The sequence below is a fragment of the Haplochromis burtoni genome, unplaced genomic scaffold, assembly GCF_018398535.1.
Source record: "Haplochromis burtoni strain Fernald_Lab_line unplaced genomic scaffold, NCSU_Asbu1 Contig_298, whole genome shotgun sequence".
NCBI classification, from domain to species: Eukaryota; Metazoa; Chordata; class Actinopteri; order Cichliformes; family Cichlidae; genus Haplochromis; species Haplochromis burtoni.
In genome coordinates, this window is record NW_024582659.1 from 177,559 (window position 1) to 190,008 (window position 12,450).

The window sequence follows — 12,450 nt, forward strand, 5'->3', positions numbered from 1 at the left end:
GAGACTGGAACAGTCTTGTTTGGTTTGAATCTCAATTTTGGGCCTTACAGTCGAAAATTCACCAGCAACTGCGTGATGCTATCATGTCAATTTGTAGTCGTTTGTTGCAAATTTTAAGTAATTACCTGTTTATTAGTTACTTTGCTATCTTTTTTTTTTTTTTTTTATCTTTAATTTAATACGCCTAAAGGAGGAAGACCACAACAACAGGACATGGCATCCGGCGATTTTTAATGTTGGTTATGAATGTTATTTGGTCAGAAAAACTGAAGCTTTATTTGTGTCCATGGTGAACTCCAGTTATACTGTAACTAACAAAAATGTCAATTTAAACGCAAACACAAACGGTTTCTATACATTAACAGCAAAGGGAACACAACTGTTACACAAACCTTTCAAAAGAACATAATTCCTTTATTTACACGGTCACATTTTTAAAGAAACTGATGACACAACATATTAACAGTCAAATTTATGTCAACACGTGGTTTTATTGTGTTACATGTAATCTAAAATTTCGGTCTCCATCTCATTTTCACTTCCTTCAGATGGCTGAAATTCATCTTCCTCATCCTCCTCTTCATCCTCCCTATTCTCATACTCCCCCACTTCATCTTCCTCCTCCTCTGCATAAACATCTTTTACGCTTTGGCCTTTACGTCTTCGTCTTTTGGGTAATTCCGGCAACACTGAAGGACAAACACATCAAAAAGCCAAAACCAAAAAGTAAAAAGTGGGTGCCAGGTGGTCTTGTTCATGACTCATTTACTTCAAATACTGAAAATAGTCACTGTTGAGTTTAGTCTATGAGTTTTGGTTTGTCATGATAATCCATAATCGGTGCTTCAAAATGTTAGTGCACAAACAAACAGGTTTATTTTTAGGGTAGCATGTTAGCATTTTTCTATTAGAACAACGCAGGGCATCAATGTTTCTGCAGGAATTGTGACTCCAATCATGGAACCAAAAACATAAAAAGTTGACCTACTATCAAAGAAAACGTTAATGGATAACAAGAGCTGCTAAAACCAATTTTGCTCGAAACATGGATGTTTTTTTAAAGATTTATTGTTGGCATTTTGCAGATATTGGATAGTGACAGAAAGAGAACGGTGCCCAGCAAAGGTGCCTGGGCTGCAATCTCAGTTGGACCACCAGTTGACTAACGTTAATATCTGAACATAGTTCAGTCCATCCAGTTGTTGTTCACACTCTTTTACTTAAAACTAGACTATGTGACTGGAGTAGCTGCTGGTCATAAGTAGGCTTAGAGGGCAAAAAGCTTTGCAGCTAATGAATAGAGAAGAGCAAAGAAAACTATCAGGTAAGAAACTAAACTAAAAGCAGGGCATGATTTGGAGTAAAAGTAAAACAAGTTCTGGGTGCACACTGTGTCAAGTTAATGTACTCTAATGATCAAGGCGGTTACACAGTAATAAGAGTCTTATTACACAGTAATAAGCGTCACAACTTTTTCCTTACCTGGCTTCTGCGCTCTGATCACCGCCTTGATCATGGCTGAGATCATGTCCCTCAGCTTGTCTGTGGTGCCAACGACACACCAGCCGTCACGCTCGTCACAGTGCTGCTCGTTTCCGTTGTTCTGCTCGATCTCCTTTTGGATGCTGCAAAATGGCAAACGCTTACATTAGTCATTCTAATGGAACCACGACATATTTGATAAATCCACCAGATAATTAAAATGCTACACTGGATACTTTAAAATAATTTATATTTAAAATTTAAATTTAAAATCTTATTCATTGCTGCTCCTGTTATGTATTCATAAAAAATAATTTCACAGAATCGTGCATTCATGTTTTCCTCCCTATTAACATTAGCACATCTTGCTATCTTCTCTTATCCCACCAAAAACAGAAACAGCCAGCACTTCGGAGTATACAAAATATATCTGAAAAGCAGTTAAATCTACTCTTTGAGAATCTTTAGATAACATTTTTAGGAGTTAGGTGAAAGGACCTGTGGAAAACCCAGACGTCAGTTTGATCAACTTTATTTAGATGAAAAATGATGCCAGATGCGAGTAGATATGACCGTTATGAACATTACTGTGTATTACCTTTCCACATCCAAATCACAGACCTGGTAAAACATTTGTCTGTGAGGAGGCAGCATGCCCTCTCTGAAAATGTAGGATGATTCCTGTGGAGATGAAACAGAGGACACCGACAGCTTCTCCATTACTTTTTTTGCAAGACAACTTGCATTTAAACTGTCATTAAATGCCTTTGTAGCTTCAGGCATTTTCACTATCATGCTATAGAAATGTCAATGTGTTCAAAAAAAGAAAAAAAAAACGATTTCAATAAATGAACAGCATATACAGCACTGGGCTAAAGTTTTGATCCACCCCTCATTTCCTTTACATCAGTGAGTGTCATCTGTAAAACACGGTGGCGTCTCTGTCATTATTTGGGGCTGCATTTCAGCCAGTGGTGTCTTGTCAAAACTGACTGAATTATAAACACAGAAATGCGTGTTTAGATTTGAATCCAACATGCAGTGGGATCTGGAAAGTATCCAACTGACAGCAGTTCGGTTTTCAGCATGATCCCTGACCCACTTCCAAACAGTAAAAGAATACCTGGATAGAAAATCATGTCATGGATTAGCCTCCCCAGAGCTGTTTCAGTCTTTAAATGCTGTATGTATTTCAAGCGAAATGTAAAGAAATAAGGCATGGCTTCAGACTCAAGACCTTTGCACAATACTGTAAACTCTGGCCATACAATCATGAAATTCATCCCATCATATATTCTGTTTTAAGCATGCTTCTAGAAGAATACTCAGGGCCCCATGAAGAAGGAGAGCTTTAATTCAAGTTGGGTTCAATTTAGTTCTATTTACAAAGCCCCAGTTTACAACAATGGTCACCTTACAGTGCTTTATATTCTAAAGACACAAAAATAGAGAGAATTTCAAAATGAAAAATCCCCTCCCCATCCTGCAAGAGGTTTGTTTAACAGGAAGACACGGCAGAAAAACTAGGTTCAAGGCTCTGACTGGATGGGGAAAAATATAACGGAAAATGCGAACATATAAAAAACAATTAACAAGCAGCACCAAACACAACTTCTGAGAGAGCAGACAAAACCTACTGACTATCAACAGAGGCTTATAAAAACACAAGGAGTAAAATGAGGGGAATGAAGGAGAAGTACATCATGGGAAGCGTACCTCATGTGTGCTTAAAACATCTGGCATGTTTGCTCTGATAATGGTCACTGACCTTCAGCTGGTATGTGACTGGAGCTGGATCTCGACTGCTGCTGGGACCCTCCTGAGTGGGAAGATCCATCACACTAGCTGGCTGGGGTGCTGGGGAAAAAAGGACAGCACAACACTGAATAGAGCAATGACTTCATTTACTAACTTAGTAACAAGGTTACTTTTAAAACACTTGAGTCTTGACAATTCATACACTGCTCTCCCTTTTGTGTGAATATTTGTGTGCATTATCCTCCATACTTCTAAAACACTTACCCGACTTGTTTAATGTGTTTGGCAGACTGTAGTTCAGGGAGCTTCTCTTGGCTTTTATTGGTATGTTGGATAGCAAGTAGCCTAAAAATGGGAACAAATGAACTCAAAAATGCTCATCATAACACACTAGCTGATTTTGCAAAATGACTAAATTGCTCAAGTTTGTTTTTTGCCCTTTTGAAATACAAACGCTGATGTTAAATGTAGAAAAAGTTTCATCAGAAACGGAGAAATTCTGCTCTCACCGTGCTTGGAGCTACAACGGATCCTGAAATCCAGCATCTGATATTTTTTGGCTTCTGGGGTCTTTCGGGGATCGTAGCCGAGCTTCACCCACAGGCTTCTCCACGGCCCTGTCACCTACATACAAAAAGTCTACCTATGTTAATCTCTTTTTACAGGAAATGAGAGACTGCACAAGTCTCTCATCCAGCAGATGGACATAATAATATCAACAAAAGCATGTAATCTAGTAATCTTTATTACTTTTGAGCATTTATTTTTTAAGACTTGTGGCATTTTAGGCTTTGACTTGATTCAATGTTGTATAGTAAATGGATATTACTTATTCAGTATCATATTAAATAAGTCATAGCCTTAAACCAATGGCTAAACTTTTAGCCAAATAGGGAAATGTAAAGTAAACTATTATAGCTAAATTACCTCTAAGCTTAAATTCACCCTACAAATATATATTCTGCTTATTGCTATGCAGTAAATTACAGTGGGGCAAAAAAGGATTTAGTCAGCCACCGATTGTGCAAGTTCCCCCACTTAAAATGATGACAGAGGTCAGTAATTTGCACCAGAGGTACACTTCAACTGTGAGAGACAGAATGTGAAAAAAAAATCCATGAATCACATGGTAGGATTTGTAAAGAATTTATTCGTAAATAGGGTGGAAAATAAGTATTTGGTCACCTCAAACAAGGAAAATCTCTGGCTCTCACAGACCTGTAACGTCTTCTGTAAGAAGCTTTTCTGTCCCCCACTCGTTACCTGTATGAATGGCACCTGTTTGAACTCATCATCTGTATAAAAGACACCTGTCCACAGCCTCAAACAGTCAGACTCCAAACTCCGCCATGGCCAAGACCAAAGAGCTTTCGAAGGACACCAGGAAAAGTATTGTAGACCTGCACCAGACTGGGAAGAGTGAATCTACAATAGGCAAGCAGCTTGGTGTGAAAAAATCAACTGTGGGAGCAATCATCAGAAAATGGAAGACATACAAGACCACTGATAATCTCCCTCGATCTGGGGCTCCACGCAAGATCTCATCCCGTGGGGTCAAAATGATCATGAGAACGGTGAGCAAAGATCCCAGAACCACACGGGGGGACCTGGTGAATGACCTGCAGAGAGCTGGGACCAAAGTAACAAAGGTCACCATCAGTAACACACTACAACGGCAGGGAATCAAATCCCGCAGTGCCAGACGTGTTCCGCTGCTGAAGCCAGTGCATGTCCAGGCCCGTCTGAAGTTTGCCAGAGAGCACATGGATGATACAGCAGAGGATTGGGAGAATGTCATGTGGTCAGATGAAACCAAAGTAGAACTTTTTGGTATAAACTCAACTCGTCGTGTTTGGAGGAAGAAGAATACTGAGTTGCATCCCAAGAACACCATACCTACTGTGAAGCATGGGGGTGGAAACATCATGCTATGGGGCTGTTTTTCTGCCAAGGGGACAGGACGACTGATCCGTGTTAAGGACAGAATGAATGGGGCCATGTATCGTGAGATTTTGAGCCAAAACCTCCTTCCATCAGTGAGAACTTTGAAGATGAAACGAGGCTGGGTCTTCCAACATGACAATGATCCAAAACACACCGCCCGGGCAACAAAGGAGTGGCTCCGTAAGAAGCATTTGAAAGTCCTGGAGTGGCCTAGCCAGTCTCCAGACCTCAACCCCATAGAAAATCTGTGGCGGGAGTTGAAAGTCCGTGTTGCTCGGCGACAGCCCCAAAACATCACTGCTCTCGAGAAGATCTGCATGGAGGAATGGGCCAAAATACCAGCTACTGTGTGTGCAAACCTGGTAAAGACCTATAGTAAACGTTTGACCTCTGTTATTGCCAACAAAGGTTATGTTACAAAGTATTGAGTTGTATTTTTGTTATTGACCAAATACTTATTTTCCACCCTGATTTACGAATAAATTCTTTACAAATCCTACCATGTGGATTCATGGATTTTTTTTCTTTCACATTCTGTTCTCACAGTTGAAGTGTACCTCTGGTGCAAATTACTGACCTCTGTCATCATTTTAGGTGGGGGAACTTGCACAATCGGTGGCTGACTAAATACTTTTTTGCCCCACTGTATCATATATAGGTATCAATTTGTCATCTTACATATTCATACAAAGAGCAATAAGAAGCATTAATAAGACAAGAACACAAGGTATTTGATTAAAATGGAAGCAAACACAGACATTTCTAAGATTTTAGGGCAGACTGAGTAAGTACAGCAGATTTTTTTTAATTAAAATTTCAATATTTCAAAACACCTGAGTGAAGTTGTTGATAACCTCACCATGTAGTAGGCATAGAAGGGCAGCAGCAGCTTCAGTTTATCAGGGTGGAGGTTGATGTTGGCTTTGACTGCGTTCCGTGACCAGATGGGCCGGCTCTCAAACATCTAGGTGCAAAGTATTTTGAGATTAGATAATAACCAAACATGATGGAAAGCAATATTTATGTAACATTATATAAAAGATAGCCTTGTAACATTTTGCTATTTTGGAGAGAAAACTGCTGATTATTGTTGGTTGACCTGCGCTTCTGAAATCAGGTGATGGAAAATGAACAAAAATACCAGTAGATGCAGATTGTGAGCCAAAAAACACAACAAGACAGAGTTTTCAAAGTGTCCGAGCAGATGTAAATACAGCTGTGCAATCTCCCCTCAGTTCCTGCGCTTATCAACTAGTGACCCTTGCAATCAGAGTGTGGCTGAGTGCTGGACACACCTTTTTCAGCTGCTCTTCAGCCTTCTTGTCACACTCATTCATGCAGATTCGCTTCCAGGTCACTTTAGCTGCCTCGAGGCACTCTGTAGGCACGACGGGATCAGTGAAGCTGACAAAAATGGCGTTGTGGGGCCGGCCAGCGCGATTTAAACCAATGAAATTCTTACTGTCACCTGGCATTTGGCTACAAACGCAAAAAAGAGGTGAAATATTATAGGTATCACCCTGAAACTAAAGATCGATAAAGGCTTCCCAATATTGCTGTTTGGGGGTTTACAGTGGTTTACTAACTTTAGATGGACGTCAGGCCGATAGAAATAATCCACGGGACTGTCGAGGCGTGAGAAGATGGGTGGGGGGAGAAAGTAAGGCATGGGCTGCTCAAAGAACTCTTGACTCTCAGGTTTGCGGAGGATGATTTTGTCATACAAAGACGTATGTTTTCCACCTTCTGAATGCACAGCGAGGCACTGGAAGTCTGCCAGCCCTGCAAACGGCAAACATCAGAACAAACATTGTCACTTGCATTATTTGTACTTTTTCTGATACGCTGTCATCTTCTGTCGGAGATCAAACCACCCTGTGACAGAAAGCATTGCCATGCTGGAATTTAAGACAAAGACAAAGGGATTGAGGGCATGGACATTTTTCGCTTTCAGAAGTGTGGCATGCCAGAAACCACTGCCTAAAACAAGTTAATATGATGTTTGGTAAGATCATGGGAGGGTCCCCGTGTCAAGACAATATATAATATAATTCCCACAGATGTGACCCCCCCATTACTGAATTTCATTGAAAGAAAAAAAAAAAAAAAATTCTGCGCCCAATAAATTGCACCGATAATCTTCATATTTCATCTCCTTGTTTCATGTGCTGGCACAAGATTTGATGTCTGAAGCAATCTTCCTAAGTTGTCTAAAACAAAAAGTAAATAAATAAATCTGCCATTTGGCCACTGGAGGGCACTGTAGTAAACATGTACAGCATCAGTCAAACTGGATTTCCTTTGATTGTTTAAATTCTCACTTTTAACATGATCAAGATGCCACATCGGTAAGATCATCATGACTAAATTACGTATAAACTGTATGAGGAACGAATAAATATTAGAGATTCTTAAAAAAGTGAAACCAAACATTGAAAGAGGACCAAAGGCGAACAAAATTAACACTTTATTATGCTACAGGTGGATAACTGAGAGACACACCCGTGAATTTGTATGTGGTTCCAATGACTCCGAGCATGTCCATGTGGATTTCAGCATCCTTGGGGTCATTTTTTCGCGCCCGCCGTCGCACTCTGAGAAGGAGGTTGCCTGATGAGACGCGGTTTCCGTACAGTGAGTGACAGAAAGGGTCTTGGGGCCGGTAACGCAGCTCGAGACGCTTGCTGGGGTTGGAATAGGTCTGTGGGATTAATGGGAAATAAAGGGTACAGGTATTAACCACAAAAGTGAGAAAGATTTGAGTATCAGTTAATTACCCACAAAAAAAACAAACAATTTAACATGCAAAGAGACAGAAAAAAATAGACAATACATTTTAAATAAAACAGCTCTCCCCTCCAATCCCACAAAGCTACAACCAAGGGCAGGAACGTATGTTTCATATGTTTCATGAAATATTTAAACTTCAAAGAAATTTAAATACCAACTTGTTATTTGTGTATCTCAGTGGAGCACAGCATTCAAATTTCTCTGTTTCAACCTATGGGAGCCAGTGCACCTGGCTGTAATTAAGCCAGGTTGCAGGAGAGGGCGCTCATGAGAAAGTCTTCAAAGGATTGGAGCTAAAGAAGGTAAAAGGCAAAATAATTCTAATAATTTGTGCTAATTGTTTGGGTAACAATTTACAAATGGCCTTCCTCCCTTCGTGACAGCTTTTTTATCTGGAAGGTTAAAAATGTTAAAATGTTGTTGTTATAATCATAAAGATGGAAAAAACAACTGGTGTTACAGTTTATTGCCTTTCCACTGTGATCCTAGGTAGGGCTGGGCCATATTATACCGTTCACGGTAATACCGGTATAATGTTAGGCAACGATAGGAAAATGAAATATCGCGATAGAATGGGAGTAAAACGCGCATGCGCAGTGCCTTTGTTTTCATACGCACATGGCCGATTGTTGAGTGAAACAGATGAACCAGAATTGGTTTGTAAAAATGGTGCAACTTCCGTGATGTGGAACTGGTTTGGTGTTTGTCCGTCAGATACACAACAAAGCACATTTTTTTGCAGAACATGCAAGCGGCCGTCGTTATTGTATTTGTCGGACTAAGATGCTCTTAAATCTGGGAGTAATCTGGGTCCTAAACTCCGTATGCTTCAGGTCAAACGAACACTGCAGCATCACTGAGAGTTAAAAACTGTCTAAATTCTTTCATCTTTAATAAAACGATCAGCATTGCTGCTTTACCAGGTGTAACTATGAAGTTTAACTTCCAGGCATCCATGAAAACAAAAGTTATTACATTTAACGGAGTTAGAAGTTAGCAGGAAGCTAGCGGAAGTTAGCTCGCTAGTTTCGCTAGTTACCTAAGCATGATATAGCATGTTCTGACTGAGAGATTTCTGAAAAAATTCAAACGTACAGCTCTGCTATCACTTCCAACATAAATGAAGACAGGAAACTAAACAGCAGTGACGTTTGTAGGGTTACTGAAGTTGGGCTAGCTGGTATATAATGATGTGCTACGTGATCGCTAGCGACACAGCTATGTTAGCATAACATAAACAGTGAAGCTGGAGGACGAACACTAACACTTTTCCACTTATAAAAGTTAACGTGAAGGTTCCTCATGGTTAGAGACAAATGCAATCGCATGGCAGGATGCTGTAAACGGACCAAACTTCAGTCAGGAGAACAACTGAGATAATCCATCCACAATACGAGGTTAGTCATTAATATACTGCAACAACATGGGAATAGAGCAGCTGCCAGAGAATTCAACATTAATGAATCAATGGTACAGAAGTGGAGGAAGCAAGAAGAATGAGTTTAATAAAGTTTGATTTATCTGACTGCTTTGTTTCGCTTAATGTGCCTTATAATCCCGTGCACCTTATGGTCCGAAAAATACGTACTGCACACTGCAGTTTAATGTTGCAAAGCACCTCTTTTTAACTTCAGTGGATATTATACATGGTTATGCTCAGGATATGTCAGCCCATTTCTACTGGAAATGCCTTTTGGTTAAACTTTCAGCAAGGAATTTGCATTTGCACTGTTACATTTTTATAAAGCTTTAATGTACATAAAAACCAGCTTCTTGTTTAAGTGAAAATAAATGGAAGGTTGTCTTTTTGCGCTAGTAATGTTGTGGAGTTGTATTTTGTCTCGCATCAATTATATCGTCGGTTATATCGTTATCGCAAATTTTCAAATATATATCGTGATAAATATTTTTGGCCATATCGCCCTGCTCTATAGACTAGTTCTAGGTTCATATGCTGAATACTTTTATCAGCAGATGTAGATTAGATTAGATTAGATGAAACTTTATTAATCCCTCGGGTGGGTTCCTCCGGGAAATTCAGTTTCCAGTAGCAAAGCACCGAAAGAAGTTGCATGTTACAGATACATTAAGGGGAATGAGAGTAAGGATATAAGCATAAATACACCATATATACACATATATAGATACAGAATATACAATATGGATAAATAGGATTGCTCATTTGAGTGAGTATATTGCACAGTGATTATTGCACAGTCAAATATAAGAAAAAAAGACAAAAAAAACAAATATTGCAAATATTGCACAGTGTAGAAAAGCACCTACAGCTCAGTTGTTCCCGCCCTCCCTTGTCCCCCTGTTTCTCCTCCCTCTCCCCTCCAGTGAGGAGTTAAACAGTCTGATGGCGTGTGGGACAAAGGAGTTTTTAAGTCTGTTGGTTTTTGACTTTGGGAGAAGCAGCCTGTCGCTGAATAGGCTCCTCTGATTGTTTACGACCGTGTGCAGAGGATGCCCAGGCATTGTTCATAATGTCCATCAGTTTCTTTAATGGTCCTTTCTCTGCCACTGTCACCAGAGTGTCCAGCTTCATGCCGACCACAGAGCTAGCCTTCCTGATCAGTTTCTCCAGCCTGGATGAGTCCTTCTTTGCTGTGCTGCTCCCCCAGCACACCACGCCATAGAAAAGTACTCCAGCAACCACGACTGGTAAAACATCCTCAGGAGCTTCCTGCAGATGTTGAAAGACCTCAACCTCCTGAGGAAGTACAGTCGGCTTTGGCCTATTTTATACAGGTGCTGCGTGTTGCATGTACTGAATGAGGAAAAGCTCAGACACATTGTTGCAATGAATCTTTTTTTCTTCTTAAAATATCTCAGGCTGCCCTTCATCTGTTTTGTTAATGGTTCAGTCATTAAGGCATCAAACTCATTTAACAGGGAATAATACCTTCTGATGACTGGCAAATTTTAGTGGAGTTGAAAAATAGGATTTTTTTTATTTTTTTTTTTACTTAGGCTCATGTTTTATATGCATACACATATACTCACTGGTCGTGTTCAACTGCTCATCTAATCAGCCAATCACATGGCAGCAACTCAAACAGTAATTCAAACAACCGCTCATTACAACCATGTTTTGCAGAAGAACATCAATGAATGCAAAACGCATCGAACTCTGAAGCAAATGAGCTATGGGAGCAGAAGACCACACCTGATGCCACTACTATCATCTAAGAACAGGAAATTGAGGTTATGGTTCACACATTGTCACAGAAATTGAACAACAGATGACTGGAAAACTGTCTCCGGCAAGATTCTGATGTGACGGTCCATGTCACAAAGCTCAAAGATCATCTAAAATTGGTTTCACTGCACTGAAATGGGCTCTACAGTAAGCAGATGTCAATCCAAAAGAGCAGCGTTGCATGTGGTGCAACAGGAGATTTGCATCATGAATGTGACGCTGACAAATCTGCAACAGTGTGATGCTATCATACCAATATGGACCAAAATCTCTGAGGACTATATCCAGCAGCGTGTTTAATGTATGGCACAAACTATTAAAGCAGTTCTGAAGGTAAAAGGGGGTCCAACCATGTACTATCAAGGTGTAGATGGTTACATGTGAAAATGTGGAGGTTTTCAGGACACACGTTTACGTCTTTACATTTAATATAGAAAAAGTAAATTATAGGGAGGTGTGGCCAGCTTGATTTTAAACTGGAACTGTATAGGGGACCCAGCCCTAAAATGCGTTTTACAGCGCTGATCCAAAGCCTGAAAAGATCCCGGTTTTCCTCACAGACCACTTGAATTACAAAATGCTGAAAGACTGTAACTGATATAGTTTAAAACACCAAGTAAATAAAGCGATACATCAAATAAAGCGATGTATTTAAGTTACAATGTTTAAAAAAATGAAAATATATTTTCTATGCGCTCATTAGCCGACACAATGGTTTTCAAAATAAAAGCCCGAGACTGATCTGTGTCCCAGCTTACTTTCCGCTTACTTTTGTTACTTTTTGTTCACCACCCAAAGTGGCCAGCATCCTGTCCGCGCTGCTGAAGACCCCCGGATACTCCACACACACCAACTTCTTGTCCTGGAGCTCCACGGTGGACGAGCTTCCCGGGACATCCTCGTGTTCGGCGGGACGGGAAAACGTCAGCTCTTTGAGAGTAAAATCCAGCTTCGCGTCCCTCATATCCGCCATACCGACTCCTTAGCTGGCGACAATTAAGAGTAATGTAATGAACCAACTACTTTAGCCAAAAAGAACACGAAAGAAAACACATCTAACTCCTGCACCAACAGCCGTACGAGCATGTGTTCAAGTCCATAATAACTCCGGGCGGAAACATTTCAGCACGCATGACGTTCCGGTAGCCTTTCAAAATCAGGACTCAAGACTCAAGAAGTTTATTGTCATTTTGTATGGTGTAACCCAGGCAAAAACGAAATAGTGTTTCTCGCCAGCGTCTACAGTGCAATAAACAATACAGTTTAAAAAA

The 12,450-nt window shown here is 40.2% G+C and overlaps 1 protein-coding gene across 1 annotated transcript; it reads right to left on the reverse strand.

Annotated features, from left to right (window-relative positions):
- Positions 1–149: 149 nt before the first annotated feature.
- Positions 150–12,300, reverse strand: gtf3c5 (general transcription factor IIIC, polypeptide 5). The gene is made up of 11 exons (XM_005941361.3): positions 11,949–12,300; positions 7,687–7,885; positions 6,771–6,966; positions 6,480–6,663; positions 6,044–6,148; positions 3,750–3,864; positions 3,505–3,585; positions 3,251–3,339; positions 2,081–2,163; positions 1,483–1,625; positions 150–689 (listed from the first exon to the last, which is right to left on the reverse strand). Exons 1-11 carry the CDS (start codon positions 12,150–12,152, stop codon positions 499–501), a joined length of 1,590 nt encoding a protein of 529 aa, XP_005941423.1. The 5' UTR covers positions 12,153–12,300; the 3' UTR covers positions 150–498.
- Between the last annotated feature and the right edge of the window lie 150 nt (positions 12,301–12,450).

Bases quoted from the DNA above. Each gene is read 5' to 3' on its own strand.
- gtf3c5 (XM_005941361.3), bottom strand. From the start codon at position 12,152: ATGGCGGATATGAGGGACGCGAAGCTGGATTTTACTCTCAAAGAGCTG. The intron at 3,340-3,504 runs GTAAGTGTTTTA...TTTTTTCCCCAG, and splicing joins AAACACATTAAACAAGTCGG to CACCCCAGCCAGCTAGTGTG. The intron at 690-1,482 runs GTAAGGAAAAAG...TTTGTCCTTCAG, and splicing joins GATCAGAGCGCAGAAGCCAG to TGTTGCCGGAATTACCCAAA.